The sequence below is a fragment of the Austrofundulus limnaeus genome, unplaced genomic scaffold (assembly GCF_001266775.1).
Source record: "Austrofundulus limnaeus strain Quisiro unplaced genomic scaffold, Austrofundulus_limnaeus-1.0 Scaffold304, whole genome shotgun sequence".
NCBI classification, from domain to species: Eukaryota; Metazoa; Chordata; class Actinopteri; order Cyprinodontiformes; family Rivulidae; genus Austrofundulus; species Austrofundulus limnaeus.
This window is the reverse complement of record NW_013952706.1, coordinates 334,097-349,438: the sequence shown is the minus strand read 5'-3', so window position 1 is coordinate 349,438 and position 15,342 is coordinate 334,097. Positions and strand designations below refer to the sequence as shown.

At 37.4% G+C, this 15,342-nt stretch overlaps 1 protein-coding gene across 1 annotated transcript in view; it reads left to right on the top strand.

Moving 5' to 3' along the window:
* LOC106526996 (glutamate receptor ionotropic, kainate 2) overlaps window positions 1-15,342 on the top strand; it is a 138,368-nt gene that overhangs the window by 50,562 nt on the left and 72,464 nt on the right. Inside the window, exons 4-5 of the mRNA XM_014021747.1 lie at window positions 637-755; window positions 14,158-14,375. Coding sequence (XP_013877201.1) covers window positions 637-755; window positions 14,158-14,375 — 337 coding nt within the window. The remainder of the gene's footprint in view (window positions 1-636; window positions 756-14,157; window positions 14,376-15,342) is intronic.

The following is a 15,342-nucleotide window of genomic DNA, read 5'->3' as shown; positions in this document are numbered from 1 at the left end:
GGTATATACACACATAATTTAACTAATTGAATTGATATGGACTTGTGGCCTGTCCAGGGTGTACCCCACCCCTCGCACTGTGACTGCTGGATATGGGCACCAGTGACCCTGAAAAGAAGAGTTAAAATAACGGATGACTGATGGGCATTATTCCAAACTTCCAGCTGTTTTCTTCATATTCATGTTTCTAATTAAAGCTGTTTTTAAATGAAGAAGCAGAAAGAGTTTACTAAATACACAGATTTACAGTTGCTTTTACATTTTGGCTTAGCATCTGTAAAATAAGCAACGACACAGTGTATTTTGTCATGTGTTGTCATTTTTTGGATTTATGGATTAGAATATTTTTGTCACATCCCATCGTTTAAAAACGTAAATTCATTTTCTTAAAGTGTTTAACATTTCCTCTATGAGTAAAAACTAAAATGTGAATGATATGATGTTTTTTAAATGGAAAGTAAGTACTGTATATACTGTAGATTATTTTATGATGTTTATGTATATATCTAACTCATGTTTTCTCTTTATTTTGTGTTCTCAGATGGATTGACTGCTGTTTCTCTCTTGTCTACGCTTGTGTCCTTGAGTAGCCACACTGAACATGTGTTTGTGTGTGTTCTCTGTTAATCATCACAGGTTTAGTCCATACGAGTGGTATAACCCCCACCCTTGCAACCCTGACTCGGATGTAGTGGAAAACAATTTCACCCTGCTTAATAGTTTCTGGTTCGGAGTTGGAGCTCTCATGCAGCAAGGTAGACGCCTCTGCCTGCCCCTCTTTTTCTAGCACTGGTCCCACTTTTTTGCTGGGGGTCAATGATTCTCTTTGACTGGGCCCATGGCCATGCATGGGGGCCTCTGTGCATGTAGCTAGATGAGTTCAGCAAGTGGAATTGTGCCGAGGTGGAATGATGTTGGGATTTATTATGATGCGTCTGCATGTGTCACTTCTCCGTGTAACATGAAGTACTTTCACAAAACACTTCAAGCTGTGACCAAGGCGTCCGCTTCCCCCTAATGTACCTTTGTGACACCAAGCAAGGCAGTAACAGAGCTTTAACAGTCAACAAATGAAATGGTAACCCGACTTTATGGCTCATGTAGTGATGACTGACTGTCCCATCCATTGGATTTAAAACAACAGTAAACAGATTCATTACAGAAACATTTGATGATAATGGAGAGCAACTTTGCATTTAGCAGAAAAGTTTGGTTAACCAGTAAAATGATCACTAAACTGAGTTAATTTGTCATGTTTTGAACATGATATAAGATAGATGTCCATCACACTTTTAGTGCGTAATGCTCCATGTCAACACAGCTTCCATAAACATTACTTAACTTCTTTATTGTAATATTACTTTTCGTTTTACTCCTTTACTCTACTTCTTACTCATTTCTCAGTTCTGTGTAGGACATGTCATATTTGTTTAGTGATTTATGAATAGTTAGCAGCACTTTAAAGATGGACAGATCTTTAGGGTCATTTTGCCGAACTGCTTTGTGAAAGTGCTCAAAGATGACCCTCACTTCTCCTTTTCCAAATCTATTTATAGCAGGTAAGTGAACCCAATATTATCCGATCATCAAATGTACTGGATTGAATGAGAAAGTCAATGCAGCCTGTTGGCTTTTGCTTCACTCTCAAACCAGTGCAATATCTTCTCAACTAGTTGTCATCCAACAAAAACTAAATAAATAAATTAAAAAAACAGAAATTGTTAAATCATTTTAGTAGCTTTTGCCTTTTATACTGACTAGATGGTAAATACGTTGCATTCTTTTAACTAGAATTTATCCTAAAGCAAGAGACAAAACTACATATGTTCAATCATGAATTAAAACCTGGAATGCCTGGCACTGTGTGTGTCTTGCAAAAATCCAGTGAAGGTGAGCTTATTGAAACAGCTGTTTCAGGCAAAGATGCTTTAAGGGTTCAGTTCATACGTATAAATGAGAAGAACAGAATAAGTTCTCAAACTATTAACCATTTGCTGTATGTTTGTTTTGAGATTGTTGTTTTTGCCATTAAAATGGAATAGAATGTGATATATGTTGTGGTCTTTATAATATTGAACAAAAAAAAGTTTTTTTTTTACAGGAATTACAGATTTTAAAACTCAGATTGTGGACTGAAAAGGAATGCACTCAAATGTGTCATTGACGGTTTTTATTTAACTCAGAGATAATTCCTTATAAAACAATATCAAAGTCCTTATTGTAAGATTACAAAAAAAGTAAAAAAAAATTCACTTTGAAACACATTGCACTACATAGTAAATAAAAATCCAATATAAAAACAATTCTTACTGTTTTGAAAGAGCTGTGAAGGTTTTATTTATCATAGCAACAAGGTAACTTTTGCAACTTTTTTGTTTTAAATTTTCTGTAAGACTTTTTTAGGTGGGGAATGGAGGGATGTGTGAAATATGTTTACAGATTTTAACAAATGAAAGTAAAACTTTAGCTGTTTTTGTTTGAGGGGAGAGAGAAAGCCTTTTAATTTTTTTAATTTCGTAAAGCTATTATTTGTTGTCTGATTATTTACTTTAATTTGTTTAAGCTGCATGCCTACTAAAACTTTGGAAACTGTAAGACAGAACAATCATATAAAATATGCAAACATAAATATTGTGACTGCTGATTGCGCAAAACCTTAACCCCACAACTTTTTTCTTTAAATGAAAAGAAAAATGATAAAACAATCTGAAAGAAAGATGCAACTCTCATGCACTTTAGTTGCTCTGAAAAGTCTGTTTATTTTTTTCCAAACCAGGTGCAATACATGAAACAATGTCAAATGCAAATTTAATTGTTAGTTAAATGCTAATGTCAGAGAAGTAAAATGAAATGCCTAGTAAACACACACATATGTGACAACCAGTTGAGAAAATTTGACTGAGAGTTCTGAATGTGTAGGATGGATGAGCACTGTGTTTGCATGGCACAGTACTGATCTACACTGTGGAGAGGCTCCCCTGTGTGGCAGCGTGCCATGCCCCCCAGAAAACTGTGGGACGTGCTGTTTAGTCATGACGTTACCTTGGGTACATGACAGTCAGCCCCAACCAGACTGTTTGGGTTCGACTTGCCTGTCAGAGTGTTTTCTCTTGAGGTTTCTGTGGTCAAACAGGGTAAGAGGTTTGATAATTGTAATGTTCCACTTCTGAACCTGTATCTGTTGCTGGGTCTCAGTCTGCACAAACAAAATCAGTTCTTATCACTAATTCCCAATGTGTGTTTGTATGTTTTATTAAATCCGTAAAGTGGCATTAACTTAGACTGTGACTGGCTGTGACTTACTCAAAATAATGAGAAATTTAAAAAAAAAAGTTTCCTTTTTTGTTGTTGTTGAAGTCTCAGATTTCCATGTTTTTAGGAACCAGAGAGCTCTGTGGCTTAATTTTGCACAACCAGTTTTTGAAATTTATTTGCATGTGCACATGCACAGTATATTCAGCTGTGTTCTACATCATGCACATTGTTTTGTGCCATCAAAATTGTACCTAGCTCTGCCAACTTTATCCTGACTTTTTGCAACCTCCATTTTTGATTTAATGTGAAAACTGTAAGATTTGGACCAGTTGTCTTCATAAACATATTCTGTATGTATAATTTAAATTCATAAATAATGTGATTTTCAGTTCTAAACGTTTTCTGTCAAAGGAGAGCTCTCATGCAGGTGTCAAAATACAACTACAATGTTCTTTAGACAAGTTTGACACACCCATGACAACTCTGTGGCCATTTTTTGGTACAAGTTAAAACTGCAAGCCTTTGGCATTCAAACGAGGGAAACTAAGAACCCCTGAGAGTGTTTTTAAGACACTTTAGAGATGACACGTTTTTGTACTGTTTGTTATGACTCGGCTGCACTAATCAACATGAAATTTGGCAGGAATCTTGATGTGTCCGACCTACACTGTGCCAGCCAACGGTTTTACGATAGACCCCATATTTGAGGAGGGGGCTCCACCTAAAAATGTAGTGGCTGGACATGCAAAAAATGCCTGTAACTCAAAACCTATTCACCATAGGAGTTTCAGTTTGTTTTCTTTTTTGTTGTTTAGCTTTAACAAAGGGCTATCAATCGGGCCCACCAATGAATTTAATTTCATTCTATTCTATTCTATTCTATTCTATTCTATTCTATTCTATTCTATTCTATTCTATTGTTGTTTAGCTCTGATTAAAGGCTATTCATTGGGTCCATCAATGAACCACCCCATTCTCTTGGACCTCTACCCAAAACAATAAATCTGTCTTAGAGAGTTCTGGTGCATTGGTACTTTGCGTACATGCAAGAGTCATACATGCTACCGCTATGCAGTATATTGTTAAAATATTGGCTCCAGCAATTGCAGCGCCGCTGATAAATTTTACTGGCTTAGACATCGCCTGTTGGTGCTATTGTGTACTTCTGTGTAACGAGCGCTGCCATTACTGTGTGTTGGTTGTGGACGTCAGAACACTGTGTTCATACTGTAGATTACAGCTTTGCTCCATCATTTTGTGCCTATACAAACCATCAGAGCAAGTTTTTTTGACATCATGTGTATGTGCAGTGTTCAGTTACACACAATAGTGACACTTAACTGTCTATGAACATTTTTACTGTCTGAAAATAATATAAATTTGTCTGTCAGCCTGGTCTAAATCATTTTTCAGATACATTTTACCTATATACACTTTTTTGGTGGGAAACTCTGGTATAAATAATTTTAAATATTGTATTGCATGTTTAAATACAGTATAAGTGGCAATAGAATTGTTCTATAAAATTAAATGGGTATGTGTTAAGCTGGATTGGGCTACTTTATTAAGGGGATGCAGAATAAAGATAATTAAGCGTAATATTCTGGACGCAATAATTTTGTTGCATTTGTTATATTATTTGGTGCATAATTCTGCAGCTAGCATTATGTACTGCTGAATAGGTAGCCTTGGCTTTACTCCAGCAAGTACAAAAAAAATTTACATGTTACATGTTATTTTGTGTGTTTATGTCTGTGAATTTGGATATGTGCTGCAGTTTGTAGCAAAACATTCAGTTCCTCATGTGTTAATCTTCCTTCTCTTGGGGTCTGCACACATATACATATGGTCCGTGTTGGTGCATAATCAACACATAGCAATGGCGGCGCTGCATGTTTCAAACCACGTGATGTCCAATCCATTATATGTATCAATGTGCAGCACAGTGTGATACTGGCTTAATTCTTATTATGCATTTCTTTTAGCAATTGTTACTCATAATGTTTTGCTGAAACATTTAGATGAAGAAACAACAAGTAGCTGGTGGTCATGTTAAATAAAGTAATAAAGTAAATTCTCATGAGTTTAAAAAAATAATAAAAATTCTGTATTTTTTACGTTCACTTTTATGGGAGCATGTAGTATTTTATTTTTTATTTATTTATTTATTGTATGCAGGACCAATGCAGTCATATGAATAAATGCAATTTTGTGTTACAGACACATCCAAATTAGATGCACCACCTCAATTGATTCCTTTTGATGCAGAGGCACATCAGCTCAACACCAACCTCCCTCTAAATAACAAAGCTTCTCATCCTATTTCTAAGGCTGAGAGTAGCTACCCTACAAAGAAAGATCCTTTTGTCTACTTGTATGTTTTAACTTATTCTTTTAGTCATAATTTATACCTCACAACCATATGTGAAGGATAGAATGTAGTTTATGACCCAGTGAATCGAGACATTTGCTTCACTCAACTTTGCTTCACCATGATTAACTGAAGTAATGCCCTTATTACTGAGGACTTGTTGATTTATCTTGATTTATTTTACCATCACTTGTGAACAAGACACCTAGATATTTGATCTCCTACCCACACTAGATACCTTTTTGCATCAGAGGTTTGACAATTGGTCAGAGCCTCTCTTCCAACACCCTGAAGTAATTGTCCTGATAAATCTCAGTAATCCAGGTAGAAAAATCGAAAAAACAAGTCCTCTGGATGGGTTATTCTTGAAACCTTCTGTCTCTCCTCCAAGAGACTTCGTGAGTCTGAGGAGTTTCAGGTGAACTCAGCCTTATAAGCACTGCCTCCACATGGGGGACAAACAGGTTAGTCACATAGGACCATCAGCCAAGCAATAGGTTGTTAGTGCCTTGATTGGCTCAGTTGTTCATAAAAGGTCATGTGCTCCATCACCTGACTATCGTTGGGGGTCTGATTCACACCTTTTGCTCACAGGGGGCTGAGTCATACTTACAATAACAGCTTTGTAGGAGGAGGACAACTGGACACGAAGGCCTCCACCTTTGTTTAATGGTGGACGTTTTTTCTTCTTCTTGAATATGACCAACCTGTTTGTCCACCATGTGGAGACAGTACTCATAAGGCTGAGTTCACCTGAAACTCCTCAGACTGAAAAGGTCTCTTGGAGGAGAGATGAAACGTTCATTAAAGAAGAACCTATTCAGAGAACAAATTTATTATTTCTTTTTTACCCTGAAGTAAACTTTTCCATAGAGGCTGAGAAGTGTGATGGCTACAACACACTCTTCAGTCTCTGCCACTACACAGGCATTGTCCCAGTCATCCATGTGACATGGAAAAGACGTCTGCCATGACAGCTCCACAACATCCAGGGCCTTCAGCATGACATGGCAAACCTAGTCCACCCCTGGCACCCTGCCATCAGAGAGCTTTTAGACTTTCCTGGGTGACCTCTGCAATGGTAATGAAATCCTCTTACCATGAGTCCTCAGACTGCCTCCTCAAAGGTAGAGATGGTGGACAGAATTAAGAGACCATCAAAGTGCTCCTTTCACCACTCAACAATATCTCCAGTCCAGGTCAGCAATTCCTTAACCCAAACCAAGCCTGTCCTGCTGCCTGCTTCCCTTCTCTTCTCCAGTTTGCCAAAATCTCCTTGAGACCGACTGAAAGTTATTCCCCTAAAAACATAAGAAGAAAAAACTATTTAATCTCAAAATAAAAGGCTAATAGAGCAGTAAAACAAAATACAAAAAAATGACCAACATGAGAAGTATGCAAGATCCAGGCAAAAAAGACCACAGGAAGACTGGCAGATAACAAATAGGATGACAGATCGAAAAAGGAATGAGAACTACTATACAAGTACTGGAAAAGGTGAGGAAGAAGTGAATGTAACTTGTCTGATTAGTGAATGAGGTGAGAAAGGAAAAACAAGAACGACTGAGGGAATCAGATAAAGACATAGAACCAGGTAAACAAGCGAGCCATTCAAGAAATAAGAGACAGAAACAGAGTTTACACATTTCCTGCTTTTATTTAGACAAAATCCCTACTTGGGCTGAGTTAGGAAAAGTTCATATTTTACACAGATTTGTTCACTATGCCACAATCATGCTAATAAACATCTGTCTGACACTAAGTTCAGTATTTTTTTCTTGGCTGCTATAGTGACTATATAAAATATAAATATAATCATGGTGATCAAAAAAATTTGTGGAGGGCATTTTCAAAGAGACTCGCCACGTTCACAACTTGTTTATTTGTTGTATACATAATTAATGGAACGAGTCTTGGACAAAATGATAAATGGACTTAGGTATATTTGCTATATTATAATTTTACAGGTTTGTTCATCTTGTACCCAGATTTTTTGGATACTGAAATCTGCGACAGGTCTTTGTGTTCAAGTATGCTTGTTTCATACCTTAGAACAGTTCATACCCGACTTGGCAGCCAAATCAATGTTGATGATTTGACCTAATGGAGTACAATTCTTAAAATAGATGAGCAGATCTGAATAGTTTTATTATACTGTATATTACAAATATTATTGGCATGCTTAGGGCTGAATATTCAGGGCTGTGAAGCAGATGTTTTTTAATAGATTTAATTTATAGGACAGAATATATTTTAACATGCATCTATTTTACATCATGCATTCAGCTCCTGAAATCATAACTGAATATGTTCACCTAAAAAATAAAACAAGAAGGCTAAGCAGTGTTGTGCAAGTAAATAATTTACTGGAATAACATCAAAGTGCAGATCAGATAAATGATAGTTTTTTATGACTGTGTTGGCGCAATTGTGCCCCCCCCCCCCCCACACACACACACACAAAACAGCTGTTTGCCTGTTTCTCCCCTCACGTTCTTGCTACACCTTTTTAAATGTTGAAGTAATAATGTGAGAAAAGTAGTGCTGATTATGTGGTGGTTTGTAGCTGTTAGTACTGTGTTTTTCAGTAATTGAGAGGTGGTTTTTAATTTGGAATATTTCAAAATAAAAATGCCCCAGCCTAAATTCCCATGGAAGATTTCTGGAAGGTTTCCAAATATAACTGGAAATGTTCTGCTGCTTTATAGCCCTACTCACTAAAGCTATATTCATTCATTCATTCATTCATTCATTCATTCATTCATTCATTCATTCATGCATTCATTCATTCATTAATGCATGTGTGTAAAACTATGAGTTGTGAAATAGTTAATCATTTTGTTCTCCAGTGGTACAAAACTCAAATCACATTTTAAAAGGTTTTACACAAAATGGCCATCACAGAATACAAGTGAAGATACAATTTGGTAAAGGTAAACTGACCAAAAGCCATGACAACAGCTCTTAAATCTGTTTTAAATTATTGTTAAAATCTGGAGTAAATCAAAGGTTTCCATTGAAGAATCCTAAATCTGTAACATAAAGTGAAGTAATAAAAAGTGAATGAGTAGAACTATGTTCACATCAGGAAAAGTATTCATATGTCATCGGAAGGAAATGAATTGTGTAGCCCAGTGGTCTGCAGCTTGCAGCTGTGGGACCACATAGAGCTTTTTGGTCTCTCTCTTTCTCTTTTGACCAAAAATGTTTCTTTTAGCACTAAAATGTGAAAATACTGAAAAATGACAACAATTATTTTCCCATTCATTTTTGCTGATCTATCCATTTTGTTAACCTACACAGAGCTGGCACATATTTGCAGCATCACAGTGATAATTCATAGTCACCATTTAAGCTAAGAAGCATGTTTTGGTCTGTGGGAGGATGTATATGGAGAAAAGCCATGCTTGCAGGGGAAGAACATGTAAAGTACCTTCTTGCTGTGAAGCAACAGCTCTGCTGTGCTCTTTTTACGGTATAACCCTTAATAAGTTGTGTTATCTTTACTTGAAGCTTCTCGCACAGGAGGCATTTATCCCACAGACTGGGCCCTTCAGCAAACTGGAAGTGGCTCAGATGATTAAACTTCCGTAAATTTCTTCCGTAGATTTGGTATCCATTTCCACTCTTATGCCGACGACACTCAACTTTACATTTCAACAAAACCAAACTCCATCTTATCATCCTGAACTCTTACCGGCTGCCTCGGTGAGCTCGATAATTAGTTCTCCAACAGTTTCCTCCAACTAAACCATAACAAAACTGAATTCCTCCTTGTTAGGACAAAAAGCTCCACTTCCAAATCCCATCATCTTCACTTCACTTTTAACAATTCCGTTCTTTCCCCCTCACCTCAGGTCAAGAACCTAGGTGTCATCCTTGACACCACACTCTCTTTCACATCCCACATTAACATCACTCGATCTGCCTATTTTCATCTCTGCAACATTAACCGTCTTCATCCTTCACTCACTGCCTGCTCCCCTGCCATCCTTGTACACAGCCTAGTAACATCCAGGATTGACTACTGCAACTCCCTACTGTTTGGCCTCCCCAATAAATCCCTTCACAAACTACAAATGGTTCAGAACTCAGCAGCCTGTGTAATCACTCAAACCTCATCCTCTGCCCACATCACTCCAGTCCTACAACAGCTCCACTGGCTCCCAGTTAAATCCCGCATCATCTTTAAAATTCTCCTACACACCTTCAAAGCTATCCACAATCTTTCCCCCTCCTTACCTGTCTGACCTCCTGAAAATCTCCACACCCTCCTGCTCTCTAAGATCTGCCTCCTCCCTCCAACTCTCAGTACCTCCTGCCTGCCTCAGCACCATGGGGAGCAGAGCTTTCAGCCGCTCTGCTCCGCAGCTCTGGAACTCACTTCCCCATGGATTACGAAATACCACCTCTCTTTCCCTGTTTAAGACTGGCCTGAAGACACTTCTTTTCAAATTAGCCTACAACCGTTAACTCCGATCTTCAATATTTGTCTGTTTTTGTTGTCCTCACGACGATGTTTCTCCCCCACAAACTTATTGTTAAATTTGTCTGCATTTTTGTATTTTATTAAATGAATGTTCTGTACTCCACATTTCTGTTTCTCCCACACTACCCATATGTATCTACAGATTCATTTTTTTTTATTTTTACTTTTTTCTATTGTACAGCATCCTTGGGTGTCCTGAAAGGCGCTTTATAAATAAAATGCATTATTATTATTATTATTATTATTATTATTATTATTATTATTATTATTATTATTATTATTATTAAACTTCTAACATATTTTCCTGTTCTACACAAGATTTTGCAGTGGATTGAAGGGAAAGAAATAGGTATTTGGGTTGTAAAGGTTAAAATAGCCAATGGTAATGTTTATGAGAAGGGAACAATATAGACATTTTGTAGACAGGTTCTGAATTCATCCATCCATTATCTATTGCCTGCTTCTTCCTTTCAGGGTTATGGGTGCCCATATCCAGCAGTCACAGTGTGAGGGGCTGAGTGCACCCTGGACAGGTCGCAAGTCCATCACAGGGACACATAGAGACAACCAACCATTCACTCTCTAACTAACACCTCGGGAAAATTTAGAGTTACAGTACCAATTAGCCTAACAGTCATTGTTTTGGTCTGTGGTAGAAAACTAGAGAGCCCAGAGAAAACCCACACATGCACAGAAAGAACATGCAAATTCTATCAAGAAAAGTCCCTGGCCAGGATTGGATCCAGCAACCTTCTCACTGAGATGTAACAGCTCTACGAACCGAGCCACTGTGCTGTCCAGGTCCTAAATTCTAGGACAAAATTAGTAAGATCATAATATCCACAGGGGCCATACTGTCCTTTATTGCCCCTTTCATTTGCTCACTGTAGTATCTAGCCCCTCCAGTTTGTCATGTCTTTCCTCAGAGCATGCTCTCCTTCCACCAGACAGCTCACTCTGGAGACTAAGCGAGAGAAAACTGAAAAGAATTGGAAGTGTCGATACAGGCACTCACATAGGGAGGGAAACACAGACTTCTTAACCTTCTATCTCTTGCAGTCTTTATCAGCTTTCCCTCTTAGTGAATGTGGAAAATCCCTTCTTTCAACAGCTTAAGCAGCTTGGGTATAAGAATCTCGAGGTCCACCTACTCTCAGCAAGAAAACAAACCTCTTTCCTCCAATTCCACCTACACACAAACACTTCTTTACATACTCCATACATTCTGCCTAGTTTGTTCAAAAACAGTAGCTTACGCTCCTAAATAGCATGATGCCAGTCAGTGTTTTCTTTATTGTTTGATTCATAGCCAAAATAACTACTTAGTTTTTAGCTAACAAGATGGCAAACAGCTACCAGTGTTTAGCTCCAATGGCCTGAAACAAGTCTAAGGAAGGTGGTGTAATTGTTTAAATTAATTATTTATTTTGTATCTAAGATAGTACAATTTGAATCAATAAATAATGCCTTTGTCTTAGTGCGAGGAGTGATAATGCACTTCAATTGCAAAAATAAAATAGGGAAACACAAACATAGGTTTCCACTCCTGTTAAATGGGGGGCAGCTGCATTAGGATGGTTTATTGAGCAGTTGTGTCTGTAGATCAATTCAGAAATGTTGGTTAGAGACTGCCAACTTGGGTACAATGTGAGCCAAGGTGGATACGATGTGGGTGGAGTTGGACAAAAATTAATGTGCATGGCCAAGAACACAGTTGTGATTTCCAAATACCAACTGAGCAAAAAACACAGCCTCACAGCTTGATGATTGCTTGATCGTAAACACCCCAAATTCAATAAGACTGCGATGGGAAATGTATATTTTTTCACAATTTTTCGACAACAGTCACAGCCCAATATGATACTATCCAAGACATTTAGGAGACAAAGTAAAAATCTTGATTTGAGGGAACCGGGTATTCATAAAGCCATAAAAAATAAAACATTAGTTGCTTCATGATGCTTTTTATTGTCATCGTCCTGATGCTCAGCTATCAGCTATGTGGGCCGCAATGACCTTTATTTTTTTCACTGAAAAAACATTTACCGGTAAGCAAAATTTGGACTACATTTGGCCTGCAAGTGATAACTTTCTAGATGTCTTACATACTATATGTGTTTCACCTATGCCGCTGTACAGAACAGCAGCACTAAATAATAGGCAATATAAGACATCTATGTATTTTGGTCACAATTAGTAATTAATATTATAAAATCCCAGTTTTGGTTTCTACTGTTTATAACTAATCAAGTCTTGAATGGACTTAAATTTTATACATAAGTGTGTTTAGAGATGCAGAGAGAGATGAAGGGACTAGGGCTCACATGGAGTGACCTAGTACATTGGGCCCAAAACAGGATGCATTGGAAAAAACTCATAGATGACCTATGCCCCACAGGGAGCTGGGCATAGATAATGTGTTTAGACATTTACAGCTATTGTGAAATTATCAAAATGTGTTGTTGTTATTTTATTATAAAAATGTGTTCTTTATCTTTTGCTGATGAAATTGTATTTTCATTAAGACTTAAAATATGTTTGGTTAAGAACTTCACTAGACACACATACCAACATAATACTGTATTACGAGCAGATATCTTACATCAGGTATTCCCCATAGAACAAAATCCACAAAATGTGTAAAGTGCCTTGAAAATGCATCCAGCCTCCATAAACATGTAAATATTTTGTCACATTACGACCACAAATTCCAAAATGTTGGGATATTTACATGATAGATCGAGTCAAAGTAGTGTACAATTGTGAACTAGAGGGTAAATGAGACATGATTTTCAAAATATTTTACATGTAAAAAAACTGAAAAGTGTGGCATGGATTTGTGTTACAGCAGCTTTGTTCATCTAGAAACTGAAAAATGTCCACTCTTATTTGTGTAACAGCTAAAGCGCAGTCGTATTGGATGGAAAGCAACTGAACAACAACTTTTAAGTCTTACCCTTATTAGGGGACGAACAACCCCCTCCCCCCAGCCTTCTGATCCCTGGGCTGTTGGCTTTGAGTAACTGTGGCCCCCTGAACAATTCAATTAAGTTGAATTGCCCTGGTCTAAACTGTTCAGTTTAGGTCTAATCTGGGCAGACCAGCTTCCCTACATGGCTTGTGGCAAACTGAAAATTAGAGTTTTTATGGCTTTCTTCTTGCCACTCTTAGATAACGACCAGATTTGTGGCGTGTACAACTAATAGTTGCCCTGTGGACAGATTGGTCCACCTGAGCTGTGGATTTTTTCAATGCCTCCAGAGGGCTTCTTGGTTGTTTCTTGGACTAATGCTTTCCTTGCCCAGCATGTCAGTTTAGGGGGACCTATAATGATGATGGCCATGTCTTGATAGATTTGAACTTGAGCCATACTCTTTCAATTTCTAAAAGATAGATTAAACATAGCTAACTGTGGTGTTCAACACATGGGATGTTGTTTTATAACCTTATGCTTCCTAAGGTCTCTACTGATCAAACTGTGTCAAAGGACACACCAGACAGGTCAGAGATAATGTTGTTGAGGTCTGTCACAAATCTCTGAGGCCTTCAGAGTATAGATGGACTCAATTTAGTAATTAGGTAAAAAAAAAAAGTTAAAAAGTGCTTTGTTGCTGTGAAATTTAGTTTGAGATATCAGAAGAAAGGGGCTGTATACACATACACAACACACTTTTTCAGATTTTTATTTAAATAAATGTTGAAAACCTTGTAGAATTCTCCACTTCACAATTATGTCTTGCTATGTGTTAGTCTGCCCCACGAAAAATACTTTGTTTGTGGTTGTAATGGAACAAAGTGTGGAAAAATTCAGAGTCTTGAGACTTTTTAAAGGCACTGATTATTGACATTGCATTATTTGCAAACAGAGATACATGATCAGTTACCATTGCTCTGCCAACCTAATCCACTCCTTGCATTTGTGCCTGCCTAAATGATCCAGGCAGCAGATGCATTGGACTGCCCTGGCCTGGCCCTTGTGCTGCACCCTTTGCAACGTTATCCTGTACCAAGCCTCATTCCACACTCTGCTCCTCTCGTTCAGGATCTGAGCTCATGCCAAAAGCCCTTTCCACCAGAATTGTGGGAGGAATCTGGTGGTTTTTCACTCTCATCATCATCTCCTCCTACACGGCAAACCTGGCTGCTTTTCTCACTGTGGAAAGGATGGAGTCACCCATCGACTCTGCAGATGATCTGGCCAAGCAGACAAAGATTGAGTATGGAGTGGTAGAAGATGGCTCCACCATGACATTTTTCAAGGTAAGTTCAGGCACTAACTTTAAAAAGGTTTAAAAGTTAACATTATAAATGATACTGTGTGAAACATGTAAAAGCTGCATTGTGCTTACATTTTCTTTTATTAGATATACAGCCTGTTTTTGTTGTTGTATCTTTTATGATTACAAAAATCCAAAACAGCTTATCTCTGCAGTGGAGAATCACCTTGTATACAGTATATGCAGAAAAAATGTGAAACTTAACTTTTTTTTCTTTTTTCACAAAACTTTGCCGTTTTGAAATGCTGTATTTGATTTAGAAGTATTTTTAGCACCTGTGACTTTATCCCTTTCTTTTTATGGTTATTTCATGGACAAATTTTTTTTTCTACATGGGCAGTTCCACTTCACTTCAAGCTCAGGTCATCGACCAGAGGGTTCTGAACAGTATTTTGGCTCTTCCTAGAAGTGTGCTGTTCTGGGTAGAGATTTCAGACGTTGTTCTTGGGATTTTTTGGAGCCACAGTTTTAATTTGATGGTCACAACCTGAGTGCTTTGATGACCTGACATCCCTGAGACCTTAACTCTTCACAGCTTCATTTCCTCTTTCAGCTCTTGGTATTTCTCCAGTACCGCATGTTTGTTTTTCTTGACAGAGTTTTAAAGTAACTAAGTACAAATACTTCGTTACTGTACTTAAGTAGAATTTTTAGATATCTGTACTTTACTTGAGTCATTTATTTTCAGCCTACTTTTTACTTCTACTTCTTACATTTTTACCCAGTTATCTGTACTTTCTACTCATTACATTTTTTTTAAAAGGGAAGAAGTAGATAGTCGTTACTTTTATTTCATTTTTGCTTGTTTTCACTCCAGCTTGTTATTATAAAAAATGAATACTATCCATATGAATTGTGCCTCTTAGATAGAGTGAATTTAATTGTGGTTGAATGAGAAATGTACTGTATATATATTATTTTAGTTTGTTTTCATTCCAGCTTGTTATTGT